Source organism: Epargyreus clarus, unplaced genomic scaffold, assembly GCF_041222505.1.
Source record: "Epargyreus clarus isolate Ecla_fem2 unplaced genomic scaffold, WU_Ecla_fem_2.2 ptg000008l, whole genome shotgun sequence".
Classification (NCBI taxonomy): Eukaryota; Metazoa; Arthropoda; class Insecta; order Lepidoptera; family Hesperiidae; genus Epargyreus; species Epargyreus clarus.
In genome coordinates this window covers 14001350-14018575 of record NW_027332216.1, presented here as the reverse complement: position 1 = coordinate 14018575, position 17226 = coordinate 14001350, and the positions used below count along the sequence as shown (strand labels likewise).

General features: G+C 35.4%; 1 protein-coding gene, 1 long non-coding RNA gene and 1 pseudogene across 2 annotated transcripts in view; 1 reads left to right on the top strand and 2 right to left on the bottom strand.

Moving 5' to 3' along the window:
* LOC140744541 (uncharacterized) overlaps positions 1–2186 on the top strand; it is a 7235-nt gene extending 5049 nt beyond the window's left edge. The window contains exon 3 of the long non-coding RNA XR_012102556.1: positions 2043–2186. This is a non-coding gene — a long non-coding RNA (uncharacterized LOC140744541). The remainder of the gene's footprint in view (positions 1–2042) is intronic.
* B9d1 (B9 domain-containing protein 1) lies at positions 2003–17189 on the bottom strand. Its single transcript, XM_073076170.1, has 3 exons — positions 16841–17189; positions 3328–3555; positions 2003–2142 (listed from the first exon to the last, which is right to left on the bottom strand). Exons 1-3 carry the CDS (start codon positions 17085–17087, stop codon positions 2030–2032), a joined length of 588 nt encoding a protein of 195 aa, XP_072932271.1. The 5' UTR covers positions 17088–17189; the 3' UTR covers positions 2003–2029.
* LOC140744093 (uncharacterized) lies at positions 11905–14205 on the bottom strand (annotated as a pseudogene).
* Positions 17190–17226: the final 37 nt, after the last annotated feature.

The following is a 17226-nucleotide window of genomic DNA, read 5'->3' as shown; positions in this document are numbered from 1 at the left end:
ATTTATGCAGTGATTGGTGCCATCCTAGTAAGCATTTAAAAATGCCTGTAGCAGGAGGCTCCGCTCTTCCATATCTCTAACCGTTATTAATATGAAATGTTGAAGCCATAATCATATTGTAGGGTTACAAACATTTAAGATAGAAAAAAGTTTTACATAAATATTTTCTATCGCCAACAATTTAGTTACAAAGTATGAGTGTGTGTGTGTGTGCGTGGGTGGGTGTTGTGTGTGTGTGTGTGTGTGTGGATGTGTGTGTGGGTGTGTTGCTTTTAAATGTCTAATACAAATATGTGAGCCAACGTTTAAGCGCCGTGCAACAAACAAGATATAATTTATTCTGCAACGGTCAGACGTGCGATGAATTATATTTTAAATTCTCGTAATGTAGAAATATATTGCGATAAGTTACTGTTTGGTTATATTGTAGCAGCAAATGTTTAAAATTTTTGAAAAGATATAAAGCATTATTTATATTATTTATATAACATACAATACAACTTAATCATAAAGTTATTTTGGGTTTAACGGTGTAGAATAGAATATAATAGAATTCTGTGATTCGACCACGGTTCCACCACCGCCACACCTATTTCTGCCTTATATTTCAAGTTACTGTGTTCTGATTTGAAAAGTTGGATAGGAGACACGAATGCGGCGTTCCATGTATTCCCCGGGGACAACAATATATCTGATAATGTAAATGCTACGTAAACAGGAAAGAAATCTTAAGTTATATTTTTGTCTGCCAATAATTGAACTACGAAACTTCTCCATGGGAAACCTGAATGTTGATCGCTGCACCGGGCAATTCTACAGTTTTTGGAAGCATATATGCATTATACAATGCACCATATAACTTTAACGTTTACAATAGTCTAACCAACCGTCAAATTTATCGTTACAAAATTAGTTGCACCATTTTAGTTAAGGTTTTAATTACGTCATAACTAGCACTGAACGTTAACTGGTTGATTTTGGTCGGTTAATGTTACTGTTTTTGTCAAATTCCATTACGACAACGCCGCTGTCAGATACACAAAAGAAGATAGTCACAAATAACTTTGTGCAACCACAGGTGCAACGGAGAACTATTACATTCCATTACTATCGTAAGAGTTATTGTAATAGTTAAAGTTAACGCAAACTTTCACCGGGTCCAAAAGAGTTTGATAATTTTAATAAAATAATGGTCGACTGTGTGATCAAGTGAAACGCTTATCGATTCGTCATAGTACTAGTACATTAAATTGACGTGTTATCAGGGAGGTGTGTCTCGGTAGGAATGGGGCATGCGGGCGCAATCCCGGCCATTACGAGCTAATCTTTCTAGAGTAGTGATGTGCGTAGTTGCATTGACCTTTGATGTAAGCGGTTGCAATTCTGAGTTAATCGACACACGAATTTAGGTCATCTTAACAAATCTATGTCGGCCCATCGCTGGGGCATGGTGTTGGTCACCAAGTTTGAGAACTTTATTATAGATAGTACTCAAACGTAGGTATAGTTTTAACGCGATGTTTTCTTCACTGTTACAGCAAGATCTAATTTCCAATACGGGCATAATATTTAAAAAACTGAAGTGTACGCATGGGATTCGATCCTCGTCCGTCGATCCGATGATGAGACCGAATTTCAAATCACCATTATAGTCTATCACTGCTTTGTTTCTCGTAATTGATTATGTATATGTTGTACATCCACCGGAAATCGAAACCGGAACCCCTAGGCGGTAGCAGCGCCTACCTAATCAGTAGGAGTGTCATTGTCAATGTCGGTATATAATAATTAACTACTGAGAGTCTCTTTGATTACTTATCTTTTTAAGCGTTTTTTTCTGATCCAATGTCAAATGCCAATGCCAGATTTAAATTTGATGTGGGGAAACCCTTTGTGGTTCGAGTCTGAAGTCACTACTGCCGAAGTAATAATAACAGCAGTGTTAAGCTCTTCTATATTCGGATTTGAAGGATACCGTATATAAAAGAAAAATAACTTATATTATTTATAAATATTTATTCCTTAATCGCTACTTGTTACAGATTCTAAAAACGGGTTGGTTGTCGTAGCCAAGTTTCCGAAGCTCCTTCGAGATCATGGTGAAACGTGACGTCACACTCCCGTACGACTCCGTCCTCAACACTGCAAATAATATTTACCACAACAAAAATATATATTCTGTTAAAATTAACAGAATATATATTTTTAACGTTCAACCATCTTCTGTATCATTATAATTTAATATTATAAATGTTCCTTTAGTACATAAGTAGTTAGTTCCACAGAAAAATACTGCAAAAATCGATTCCCGATTTCAGTGACATGGACACAACGCTGATTACCCTATTACAAGGTCATTTAGATCATCCCAATCACAAAACTTAATAATAACAAAGACACTTTTCATCATTAGTAATGATTTTGCATGCTCGTTTACTATTACTAAAAAGTTATTTACATAATATTTGTCACATTAAATTAACTTTTTTTATTTTTGTATTGTTCTCAGATTATTGTATTGTTTTGCAATTAGCAGAAGATCGTAACAGTTAATTTATTAAACAAGCGAGATAAATTACTATTGCGTGTAAAATCCGAATACATTAATTATAGATAAGATAGCGTTTACAGGGAATTACGAAGGGGGTCAAGGTCTCAACCCAACCTCTTGAGAGCTCTGTGATAAATAGATTGCTGGGTTACCTCGTCACATGTTTAAGTTACAGAATGGTTTGAGCCAACCTGACGTTACTATCACCCATGGACATCTGTAACTGACAGCAAATATGGCAGCTGAATACTGTGGCTAAAGAGCAATCTTACATGAAATTGATTACAAATTGCGTTGCTACTCCTAAGGGCCGAAATGAAACACCTAAAAATGTGATTATTAATTATACTTTACAATACTTATGAATTACAATACACGACTACGAAAGGCGGAAGAACTTGTCGTGGCTCGACTGCGGCGGTGCCACTGTCGCCTCTGTTTCTGCCTTATAATGATAAAGTGAATCGCGGCTATATTATGTTATCTATAATCGATTTCAGGTGGAACTTTCGTCCTATTTGAAGTTGACCGCATAGTATATCCATTCGGGTAGTGCAAGTGACAAGTTGTAGGACACTTACTTACTTAGTCTATTATAATGTAGAGCGGTCATTATCTAACCAGTAATTAAGCATATTTCGCCTCCAGTCCTACCTGAGATCTGCTGGTCTTGCCGTTCTAATTACCCTACCCATAAGTATAACATACACAACAAGGACTAACTGAAGTTAGTGTAGACTTGTAGAGCACTGATTAATGATCATTTAAATACGTACAATAATTCTCTTTCCCATGAGCGAGCATCTTAGGATCAGCTAACTCTGGGTACCGGCCGGTGATCCAGGCCAGCCAGTCCCCGAGCCCCGTGGCCGGTCGTGGCCGGAACAGCGGCGCAGTGAGCTGGTGCGTTCCCGTCGTCGGTGGCAGGAGGACTACAGCGTATCCTCGTAAGGAATCGCCGCTGAAGAAGTTCTGCGCTCGCACTGTTATGACGACTTGTGGCCCTGGAATTGATCACACCACTTTAGAACGACACCACATTTTTGTGGATATTAATTAATAGTGTAGAGTTTTAGGTCGCTGGTTTCTAATCCGATATATAATTTGGAACCCTTGTGCGCTAGTGACGATAGTGTAGGTGAATATATGTATAAATACCGTAGAACTGTGCGGTGCTCCCTTCGGCGACCGATCGACCGTGATGCACACACACTCGCGACGTCCAAATAGGTCCCCAGGACCCCCGTAATATACTATATAATTAGATACGTCCCGTAACGAAATCTGAATACCGACTGTCTGTCCAATGTGTGTTATGACAGAAACGTCAACCTTTTAAATTTTGAATTTACTCCTTTTATTTATCATCAGTATTTCGACCAGTTCTAAATACTGAACATACCCCCGCCCGAGAAAGGCCAAGCCTTTATCAACCAAAATCCAAAAAATAAAAGCTTACACCGAACATATAATAAACAAAATTAACACAAACAAGTTTGTGACAACCCTATTCCGAAGGCAGCCTACAAAACTTAACCATAGGCCGAATAAATATAACCCGATGTTGTTTTCAGTTTATCCGTATAATACAATCTTTCTCAGGCAGTAAATCCAAGATCCGACCTAATTTCCATTTTAAAGAAGGCAAGTTTTCTTCTTTTAATAAAACTAAATCTCCGATTTTAGGTGATCCTCCTGGTTAAGTCCTTTTACTTCTAGTTTGAAGCAAGTGAAGATATATACTACTCAGTCTTCTCCGAAATCTTTGATAAAGAGCTTGCGCCAATTAACATCTCTTCAATCTATTGTTTTCTTTCAGCTGTATAATTTGTCCCACAGTCGAACCGAATGACATGTGAAAGACTCCGCCGAGAAGTAAATGTAGTTAATGCTACAAGAAAGGCTTCCTTCGTCAAATCGTTGACACTTAATGTTCATTGTACAACCTTTGCACAAGAACAAAGAAAAACTCAAAAAGATATACACCATAAGGCTTTAGGATTCCTTAACCGCGAAACCCCAATAATAAAAGAAAATCTTTAAAATAAAGAAAAGCAAAATCCGTTTGAAATAGCCCGGTGGCATTCACCCTATCCGTAGGTAACGAAACCATTAAATGTGTCAATCCATTTGACCAAAAAACAAAATATTCTACAATGAAAACAATAGACCTTTCCCAATAAAAAATAATAATAGAACTAAAGCCATAAAAAATATAACTAAAATAAAACCGTAAAACCGCTAAATCAAATTAATATCTTTTTCCGAAATTTATTTAGCGTACGTTGTCTTTCCATGATAGAGAACCGTTTTCTCACAGATGAAAAGGAACTATTTACCGTAAACGTATCTGGTAAATATGGCGAACCTACCGCATATCGCCGTGTATCATCCCGGTGATGATAATTTTTATTATAAATTTTATGATCCAAATGTCTTGGATCCGCAATGACGCTAGGATTATCGTTAGTGTCCCTAACTTTATATACAAAATTATCCGATTTAACGTTTGTGAATGTTTGGCAAACATTAATATTCTGGGCACCTTCATCATTATTTACCGCGTATGAAAAAGGCCCCGACAATACATAACCGAAGATAGTTTCCATAGCACAAGGCAAATCATTGTTTATTTTAATAATATCCCCGAGCATAACCTCTCCTAATAAATCCGCACCGATTAAAATATCAACCTCCCGACTAAGGTAAAAATATTCATCCGCAAGAGGCAAACCTTTGTAATGACTACAAATATGTTGAGGTAAATTATAACTAGGCAACTGATTAGTTATTTTATTTAAAATAGTAGCGGTAGTTACCAATAACGGTCGACATGAAAACCGCGGCCGAATCGTTAAACTAACTCCATTTCTACCACCATCCACTGTTATGCCACTCAGTCCCGTGACTGTAGAAGCATTCGTCCTTATCCGCCTTAAACCTAATCTATTGGCACAACCCTCCGAAATAAAAGTACCTTGACTACCGTTGTCCAATAACGCACGCGCTTCTTGATATTGCCCATGTGCATCCTTAATATGTACCATGGCCGTAGACAGAAGAACCGTACCATTAAACATATTAGATTCAATCATGTTAGAAGTCAACGAAGCACCACCTTGATTCGAAACCGTAATATTTGCCCTGTTAGGCCCGCTAACAGATGAAGTACATGGATTATCCTCCACCCTATCCGTGACAACATTAGAGGTATGTGCCCTACTGTTGCCGGTCACAGTAGGTGTCGCCGCCGACCTTGCACTGCCCGATGCTGTCTGGTAGTGAGGTAAATCCATGTGAATAAGATGATGATGCTTAGGTGACTTACACTTAAAGCAAACCCATGAAGATTGACAGTCCGCTATCTTATGAGAGTTAAAACATCTAAAACACAGTTTATTTTCTTTAATAAAGTCTTTCCTAAGACCCACCCTTAAAGATAAAAATTTATTACATTTGGAAAGATGGTGTATTCCCTTTTTACAACATTTGCAGCCTACCTGCCTATTTTCCTGAAATGCCGCATGAGTTTTAGTAGTGCCATATGCCCGATGTGAATCACCACTTGACTCTAAAATCCTAAGTTCATTTTCCAAAAACCTTATTAAATCCTTAAATTCCGGAAAGTCCTTTCCTGTAAACCGTTCTTCAAAACCTTTTTTTAGACTATTATCTAATTTTTGAAAATTAATATAAAACAATAAATGAGTCCACTGATCAACCGGAAAATTCATCTTTTCTAGCGCTTTCGTATTTTCTAATAATGTATTTAAAAATAATTTAATAGAACTTAAATGTTTGGTGACATGTGAAATATAAAACAAATTATAAAATAGTTTATCTGCTAACAATCTTTTATTATTATATCTATTGTTTAATAGATCCATAGCAACCGAAAAATTATCTCCCGAAATAGATAAGTGTTGCAATAAAACCTTTGGTTCTCCAGCCAATGAACCTAATAAGTAATACATTTTCTCCGAATCAGATAAAGCATTATCTTCACATATCAAAGAATTAAATAAATCCATAAATGAAACAAATTCTTCTATTTTTCCCGAAAATGTAGGAATCTGTATCCGTGGTAAAACCACCCGCTTCCGCTTGTCACCATCATCCATTGACCTGAACTCCGAACCATGTTCAGTCTCCGAAGATGATATTTCTAAAAACTTCCTTTTGATATCATAATATATTCCATTATATTTTTTAAAATCGTCCGAATAATCCACATCAGAGCCTTCGTCCAATTCCGATTGCAGCTCCAAAAACATCGACGTAAATTCTTCATAATTACGATCCAAATCATGATACCGTATTTTAAAATTATTTTTATCTATTTCAGATTTAGGTTCCCGCTGAGAAAGATCGTAAATAGAATCCAAATTATGGATTGCTAAATCGTATTTTAATTTATTCAACCTTTGTTTAGATTTAGGAGCCATTTCAAAAAAATTGAAATAAGAAAAAATAAAATTAAATTTAAACCGATAGAACGCTGTCACAAAATTATATGTCAACCGACTTGACAAATATGAAAGCACAAAATATTACCGAATGTAAATTATAATCCGCAATAATAAAAATCCAAACCGAAATAAAACCGACCGAAATAATAGAGTAAACAACGACCATGCAGTCCACCTCCACCTGGTGTAAATGACCACACGTGCGCTGTTACTCTTGAGGACTAAGTTGGAACGCCTCGATTAAGTATATCTCCCTTACCACATCTATTTCTGCCATTACAGCAGTGTTTGGAGCTGCTGTATTTTGGTTTGAAAAAGGTGTGGTAGTACAGACAGTCGGTATTCAGATTTCGTCACGGGACGTATAATATAATTTATATTAATTACGGGGGTCCTGGGGACCTATTTGGAAGTCGCGAGTGTGTGTGCATCACGGTCGATCGGTCGCCGAAGGGAGCACCGCACACTCTACGGTATTTATACATTTATTCACCTATACTATTGTCACTAATGCACAAGGGTTCCAAATTATATTTCGGATTAGAAACCAGCGACCTAAAACTTTACATTTTGGCTCGATTATTAAATCCTTAAATTCCGGAAAGTCCTTTCCTGTAAACCGTTCTTCAAAACCTTTTTTTAGACTATTATCTAATTTTTGAAAATTAATGTAAAATAATAAATGAGTCCACTGATCAACCGGAAAATTCATCTTTTCTAGCGCTTTCGTATTTTCTAATAATGTATTTAAAAATAATTTAATAGAACTTAAATGTTTGGTGACATGTGAAATATAAAACAAATTATAAAATAGTTTATCTGCTAACAATCTTTTATTATTATATCTATTGTTCAATAGATCCATAGCAACCGAAAAATTATCTCCCGAAATAGATAAGTGTTGCAATAAAACCTTTGGTTCTCCAGCCAATGAACCTAATAAGTAATACATTTTCTCCGAATCAGATAAAGCATTATCTTCACATATCAAAGAATTAAATAAATCCATAAATGAAACAAATTCTTCTATTTTTCCCGAAAATGTAGGAATCTGTATCCGTGGTAAAACCACCCGCTTCCGCTTGTCACCATCATCCATTGACCTGAACTCCGAACCATGTTCAGTCTCCGAAGATGATATTTCTAAAAACTTCCTCTTGATATCATAATATATTCCATTATATTTTTTAAAATCGTCCGAATAATCCACATCAGAGCCTTCGTCCAATTCCGATTGCAGCTCCAAAAACATCGACGTAAATTCTTCATAATTACGATCCAAATCATGATACCGTATTTTAAAATTATTTTTATCTATTTCAGATTTAGGTTCCCGCTGAGAAAGATCGTAAATAGAATCCAAATTATGAATTGCTAAATCGTATTTTAATTTATTCAACCTTTGTTTAGATTTAGGAGCCATTTCAAAAAAATGAAATAAGAAAAAATAAAATTAAATTTAAACCGATAGAACGCTGTCACAAAATTATATGTCAACCGACTTGACAAATATGAAAGCACAAAATATTACCGAATGTAAATTATAATCCGCAATAATAAAAATCCAAACCGAAATAAAACCGACCGAAATAATAGAGTAGACAACGACCATGCAGTCCACCTCCACCTGGTGTAAATGACCACACGTGCGCTGTTACTCTTGAGGACTAAGTTGGAACGCCTCGATTAAGTATATCTCCCTTACCACACCTTTTTCAAACCAAAATACAGCAGCTCCAAACACTGCTGTAATGGCAGAAATAGATGTGGCGGTGGTGCTGCCGGAGTCGAACCACGTAGAGTTTACCACCTTCAACCGACACAACCCGAAACAGGAGAATGCTCAATACAAGCCCGACCGAAACACTAATAATAGTCCGAAAAAAGGCCTAAAACCGTTGACGTTTCTTGTAGTACCCGATGTACATAAATAAAATAGTAACCGAAATAAATACGTGTATCCCTACGTAATAATTGTAGAGTACACCCGTTTTTTGATGTTGTCCAGCCGCTGTAAATACTTATAATCCGGCAAAGTATTTACAAACGACGTGGACGTGTGCCGATGTCTACACTACTGTTCACCAACACACAAGAATATACTTGCGAGCACGGAAACCCGAATCCCGACTCGAAGTGACCAAAATGTAGAGTTTTAGGTCGCTGGTTTCTAATCCGAGATATAATTTGGAACCCTTGTGCGCTAGAAACAATAATGTAGGTGAATAAATATGTATAAATACCGTAGAACTGTGCGGTGCTCCCTTCGGCGACCGATCGAGCGTGATGCACACACACTCGCGACGTCCAAATAGGTCCCCAGGACCCCCGTAATAAATATAAATTATATTATACGTCCCGTGACGAAATCTGAATACCGAGGGTATGTTCAGTATTTAGAACTGGTCGAAATACTGATTAGAAATAAAAGGAGAAATTCAAAATTTAAAAGGTTGACGTTTCTGTCATAACACACATTGTACAGACAGTCGGTATTCAGATTTCGTCACGGGACGTATAATATAATTTATATTAATTACGGGGGTCCTGGGGACCTATTTGGAAGTCGCGAGTGTGTGTGCATCACGGTCGATCGGTCGCCGAAGGGAGCACCGCACACTCTACGGTATTTATACATTTATTCACCTATACTATTGTCACTAATGCACAAGGGTTCCAAATTATATTTCGGATTAGAAACCAGCGACCTAAAACTTTACATTTTGGTCCTTCTATGTTCAGTATTTAGAACTGGTCGAAATACTGATTAGAAATAAAAGGAGAAATTCAAAATTTAAAAGGTTGACGTTTCTGTCATAACACACATTGTACAGACAGTCGGTATTCAGATTTCGTCACGGGACGTATGATATAATTTATATTTATTACGGGGGTCCTGGGGACCTATTTGAGAGTCGCGAGTGTGTGTGCATCACGGTCGATCGGTCGCCGAAGGGAGCACCGCACCACTCTACGGTATTTATACATATATTCACCTACACTACCGTCACTAGCGCACAAGGGTTCCAAATTATATCTCGGATTAGAAACCAGCGACCTAAAACTCTACATTTTTCGAAGGACCAAAATGTAGAGTTTTAGGTCGCTGGTTTCTAATCCGATATATAATTTGGAACCCTTGTGCGCTAGTGACGATAGTGTAGGTGAATATATGTATAAATACCGTAGAACTGTGCGGTGCTCCCTTCGGCGACCGATCGACCGTGATGCACACACACTCGCGACGTCCAAATAGGTCCCCAGGACCCCCGTAATATACTATATAATTAGATACGTCCCGTAACGAAATCTGAATACCGACTGTCTGTCCAATGTGTGTTATGACAGAAACGTCAACCTTTTAAATTTTGAATTTACTCCTTTTATTTATCATCAGTATTTCGACCAGTTCTAAATACTGAACAAATAGATACTCCTAAAACTTAGAAATAGGAACTAATATTTATTAATTAACATTGTTAAGAATTTCTGCGTTTCCTCATGACGGTTTAATACAACCGTCATGAGGTAACGTGCACGCCTCAAAGTTTAAAAAACTCATACTCGTAGATATATGAATTCTTACCACCGCTTCACTCTAGGCACGCGCTGTGGACTATGGCTTTACCCCATCGTACTCTGAGAATAAACGTGTACCCAGCAATGTTTTTTAATAATGCTACTATACAATAGATTGACTTGAACAGATTGATGCTGCAATAGATTGACTATTGGCACCATTATCGATTAATCAGTCAGAAAGTTTATTTTTGTAAATTATGTGATGATATCGCGAATCTGGGCAGACAGAAACTAATAAAGACTATTTTTCTTTATTTCTTCATTTTACTTAGAGAATTCATTTTTAATCGACGTCCCAAAGGTAAGAGGTTATCTATTCGGGTCATACACAAAACGGGACCAAAAAATTCTTGAAATAAAAAAGTGTTCGATTTCTTCAAAATCAGTCTCATTTATTTTTTATAAATCAACATAATATAGAAAAAGATTCAAAACAGATCGTTTTTTGTTTATAGACAAGATATTCGACATTGAATTTTTTTGAGGACCACAGAAAAGACACAATTCTACAGAGAAGTACAAAGTATCAATACCTATCTTAATATATTTGGCTGTTATCATTCATAATTATTGTATTGCTTAACGATATCGTTGATTACAACATAACAAAATTGTTTAACATATTCGAAAATACAGCAGTATTAGAAACTTATAAAAATAACAAAAAATATAGCTTCTTAAAAAATAAGTATTTTTATATTATAAAAATAGTATTTCACATTCATAACGAAACTCAAAAGATTTATTCATAAAAGGAATTGTTATATGTATAATAACAATTAATGTAATGACAACGCAATGTCATTATTATAATAACAAAAAATACTAGTCTTTTAAAATAATAAGAAAAAATCAAATATATTGTTTTAGAACTTATTAAAATATGTTTTCATCGTCACTTTCATCGCTAAGAGCAAAAAACATTGATTTCACTTTCGGCTTCTTATGTGGCGTAATTGACTCATCGGAAGAGTAACTGTCTAAAATAATCCGTTTTCTTGGAGTAGGTGGCTGAGACGCTGCATCCTCTGAAAAATAGGGTGACGGTGTGTGTTCTGTTCCTAGTCCAGAAACAGTAGATGCCGATTCTGTTCTATGCGACGAAGACGGGCTTGGCAGAATGTCTAATGATGCACTTGAATTAGCTTCTGATGAGACATCTGAAGAATCTGATATATACGCAATCCGAATTTGACCAATCTCGAAATGTGGACAGTTGATGTTAGCTACGCATGAAATACAGCTTAGTCTTCTAACGTGAAGAACGTTAGGATCCATTGAGCTCCATGCTAGCTGATGAATTTAAAATGTCCCTTTGAACGGACGACATGTGCTTGCATCTGCTATCCTTTGTATTTTACGAATCTGGGCTTCTTCTATTTGTATTATATCTATTCCTTTACAATTATCTTTCAAGCAACTAATAAAATTGTCAATGTTAGACACATCCCTCCCATGCGCAACAGCTGTATCACAAATACGTTTCACACAACCTCCTACACCATCAGGCGCGCCTTTTCCGTGACCCACTTCACTGAAATGCCATACGATGGACTCCACATCAGCAATTTTACTTAAGTAATTTACCAGCATGTAGAACATGGTCTTGTTTCGATATTGCGTAGTAGGTCCATCGCTTAGAATGTGTAATGTTTTTAAATGCGGAGAGAGTTGTTTAATTTTTTCTACAACAGGGGTCAAATGTGCGCATATAAGTACAGGATCATGTCTTAAATTTGTAGAGACGGAACAGATAGAAGTAGTTTTAACAAAATTGTGTGAGGCCTCATAGTCGATAGAGTAGTAGACGCATGTGTGTAAAGAAAGCTGCGATTTTGACCCACCAAAATGAGCTGATTGAATTTCTGATTCATACTTACAACAATAATTTTCCGAGAAGTCGATATGTAGTAAACCTTCTGCTGGTGTAAGATTTTGTTTTATAGATCTTTATGTTGATTAACAATATTTTCAAGATGTTGCATAAATTTAGGTAAGTCTGATTTTAAAATGTTCACCAATCTTTGCCGAGTTGTCTTCACACTTTCTTTAATTGTCTTTTTACAAAGTTTTTCTGTGCCTTTAATAACCACTGCAAATGTTTTCGTTACCCATCTTTGATAAATTATTGTGTCAGTCTCGTTAATGACGTATTAAGAGTACAGCAGATGGACTTAGCTAGCTCGGTTGCGGTACGATATGTTGTTATTTTAGCTTGATGCAATGCACTTACAATAAAATCTATGTTAGTATGCACAGAGCATAAGCAAGTGTTTCTCGATACTGCTTTTGGGAATATCACCCAAAAAGGGCGATATCGACGGAACGTTTCATAAGAAATACTGGACCCAGTTGTACAGTTAAACTTTTTGTGAAGATTAAGCAGAGTATCATTTAAAAGACGAATTTGTTTTTTATTTTTTTCCGCGTGATGGTTTCTTTTATTCCGGCTGTTAATCGACTATTTTCGTCATCAATAAAAAAATTACATATCTTTTGTTTAAGGCTAATCTTATTTTTGTCTTCTATTATGTTATTTTTCTTGAGCCTCGATAACCTCATTCTGTAACTTGCCAGGCGTCGTTCTAATAACTTTAATCTCTTAAATAAGCTCTCATTCTGAGCCTTAAGCTGTCGTTGGTTCCGTTGTCGTATGGTTTTGCCTACGATGATTCTAGAAAATGACGCCGGAGATGCGCAAGTGGAAGTAGGTGGTGTGTTTTCATCTAAAATATCCATCGTACGTTTTCTTATCTTTTCCTTTTCGCGTCTTAACTTTGCTTTTTCACGCCACATTTTTCGTATTTGTCTCTGATGTCTGGGTGTAAAATCTTTAATTGTCTTTAATAAACCGTCTTGTTTCTTACGTTGATATCTTTCTCTATCCTTTTTGCGTCTTTCTTCTATAGAAATAGCGTCCATTTTAGCTCTAGCTCTTCGCATACTCATTTTCTTCTGTTCGCGTCTTCTTTTTTTCTTATCTTCATCGCTGAGTTGTACCTTAGATCTACTTGAACGAGGCATTATAACTGCAACAAGCCATACCAAGCAAGCTAAATAATTTTGTTATTCAAGCTACTAGCTTCCATGGATTGTTTCGAAACAATCTGCTAAATTCCTTCAAAAGACATCTTTCACCTTTACGAGTTAGTTTACGGACAAAATGAGATTTTAATCTATTGACCAAAAAATTTTAGGTTACGGTAACATGCATGTGCTTAAACAATAAATAATTAGAATTCACAAAGCACCTTTTTTGGGTTAGTCAAAACCAAAAACAATTAAAAATCTTAATAATAGTATTTTATGTGGACATATTACTTTCCTGTGGACATTCAAGGTAACAGAAAAGATGTCCACAGAAAAGATAAACCAACCCAAAGTCAAGATTACTCTTTAGTTTACACGGTTACAAAGCTGGCAAACGAGATTTCAAAAACTCTCCCTAAAACGCGTTCTGTCCGTATAATCACAGATATAGTAAACGTGTACTTACCAAAACACACTTGGAACAGAAAAGTATCGCTGATCTTTTACAAAATGACGAGTATATACTAATTTACACTACTGGAATACAACATTTAACGTCCATCTTGCGTAACAAGCGCCGGAGAATGACAGCTGTCTAATGTTGCCTACGTAAAAAATATATCTGTTACGGTAGGTTTGGTAGGAATTTTAAACGTATTATTTTTTTGGACCACAGAAAAGTTGCAAATACCTGTAACGGTTTGTTTATTCGAAATTGTGGAAGAAAGTCACAAGGATGTTATTGAAATTATCGAATAAAAATTGTCTTAAGTATAGTCTACGTTGATATTGTGAGTATTTATAACGATAACTGAATAGTAAAATAAAATATACATGCTTAAATCTACCGACTACGAATCTGAACAGTCCACAGAAGGGGACAAAATTAGGTATATTATTTTTTTTCTTTTCTACCATTTAATATTTTTTATGTACGAATCATTTATTTATTACTAAGCAGTTTGCATAATAAAATTAAAATAAAATATGGTTGTGTTTACTTTTATTAATAATGTTAACTTAGCATAACACTCAAATATGTATGACCCATTCGTCGTGTATGTCTTGTTTCTTGCCTATGTAAGTACGATTCTGAAACTGCCCACGGGTATTTCCGATAGATCTACCTATAATTTTTCCTTAATACGACCGGCAGATTGAAATTACGACGCTTTTATTATTTCACTACACACTATAGAATGATTTCCTCTTCCCAAAAACAATAAAATTGACGGTATTTCCGAAAAGCAAGATCGTTTTCCTTAATTTGCCCGGTTCCCAATTAACACATAATGTAGGTAGGTACCTACCTATGTCTATGATCTCATTAGTTTTTAATTGTTGTAACAATGCCTATTGAATTTAATTACTCAATTTAAAAAAATAATTACGTAGGGACGTTATATTTAAGACAAAAATAGTAACATCATTTTTAAGGTTTCGTACCCAAACCATGTATAAACGGGACAGTATTACTAACCCTGTAAAGTCTGTCCGTCAGTTAGTCAATCTACACTTCTGGGTAAGGAATAGGGCCTTAAAGTTTTTGGATTCATCGATTGAATATAGCGACACCCGCAAGGAAAAATATCGTAATTAAGTTTTAGGCATTTCACGGGAGAGCGCGACAAAGTGTTAAAAAAATCTTGCAGATTTCTGTTAAACCCTAATGCTATTTTTTCTCGTAAATGTAAGTAAATAAAGTAAGATCTACAGCATTTTATGAAAAAGATTTAATAAATGTATAGGTATATTGGTTGACTTATTTAATGATTTTGCGAGTTACAATGACATCCCTCAATGCAGTTACATGCGCTTTATAAAACGACATTGTAATTCAGACAGATTACGATGTTATTTTGTATCAAATTATTATAGGTATTAGATGAATCATTTATGTGTATGACTGAGACACAATTTTTGAATAATAAAAAATTGCAGTAAAAAATTACATATGCAATTATAGTAACTCTATATACAATTTAATAACTGCATTTTACCACCAGTTAGATGTTACTACACTACCTAACTTTCAAACTATAAACAATTCAGATAAGTCGATAGTATAGAAAAAATCAGAATTTTTGAATGCTTAGTAAGAATGTAATCGTAACTCAAAACTGCCTAAAACTAAGTTACAATGTTATTCCTTGCCGGTGATAGCTCTGTTATCCAAAGATATCGGTGCGCAACGGCACATTAGAAATGTTGTAACCTCTAATTTGTTTTAACTCTGAAGGAAATCTTTGCGACCTAACCTACACGCCTGAGTTCTTAAAAGTATATTCTGTAAATATGTGAAGTCTACTAGACACCAACTAGACCTACGCTCTTGGCCAGCGCGGTAGACTATTATAAACCCCTTTCAATCTAAAAGAGACCCGTGCGTGTAAATCTGAATTTGACAAAGACATTGGTAATCCTAGATATGACTTACCCATAGATTCTAAAAAAGCGAGATCTTCTAAAGGTTTAATTACACTTTAAAATAAAATACATGATGTGGTACCTACAAGTTATAGGTAATTAAATAAACTATAACGCAAACATCGTGCATTTTATTTTTGTATTGATTTAATTTTAAAAAAGGTATTGAAACCTTTAGTTAATTAGTGTATTTACTGTATTACGAATCTATTTCTAGGCATCCGATTTTTGCATTGTTTTTGTAACATACAAATTGTTAGAAACAGTCAATGTGGGATTTCCTGTATACAGTTTCAGGAAAAAAATTGTACTTTACAGAGAATGATGCCGGTATGAAAAAAATAATTGAAACCAAATGCAGATGTTCACGGAGGCAAAGCCCAGCACGGGTGACGGCATTTATTAAACATGTGGATAATTATAATTATGTTTCCTTGATTATTTTATTAAGCGCGATAATTCTACTTAAAGAAGTCGAATGTTTTTTTTTTTTACAATTAAAGTTAAACAGGAAGGCAGAAGTGTGCACCGCTAATATAAAAATCTGTAGGTACTTATACAAATTAATTGCTTAATAAGAACTTACTTGATACATTAATGTAGGTAAAACTTTTAAGACGAATAATAAACTTAATTATCGGCATACTTACTTATAAAACAAATTAAATTTACATGCTATATAAGTACATTAAAATCCCAACAATCAGATAGGTATTTATTTTTTCCTTAATTTGAAACCCTTTAAAAGCATTATTTGTATACATATTTTTACGAAACTTACATCCATATAAATTTGTACTGCCAAAAGTCATTTCCATGGGAAAATTAAAAATTACTCTTTCAGGGTTAGTTCCTGCACATGCCATTTGACTTGTTCCTGAATTTAACCCCGATATAGGGTCCCAATCCGGACCCCATACAACTTCGTAATGGATATACAACCGTTCATCAAATACTCCCGCGGGAAATGTTACATGCTCTATTTGACCATTGAAAGATACTAAAAACTTGGTGACAGTGTCTTTCATTAAGATCACGAGGCGAAACTTATTTGTGCTATAGAGTAAAGTTAGTTTCAAACGGGTAAAGTTTCAAGCTCGCGAATACGTAAATAGTTGCATACTTTGACAACCATTATCATCAAAACAAACGTTGTTATGGTAACCA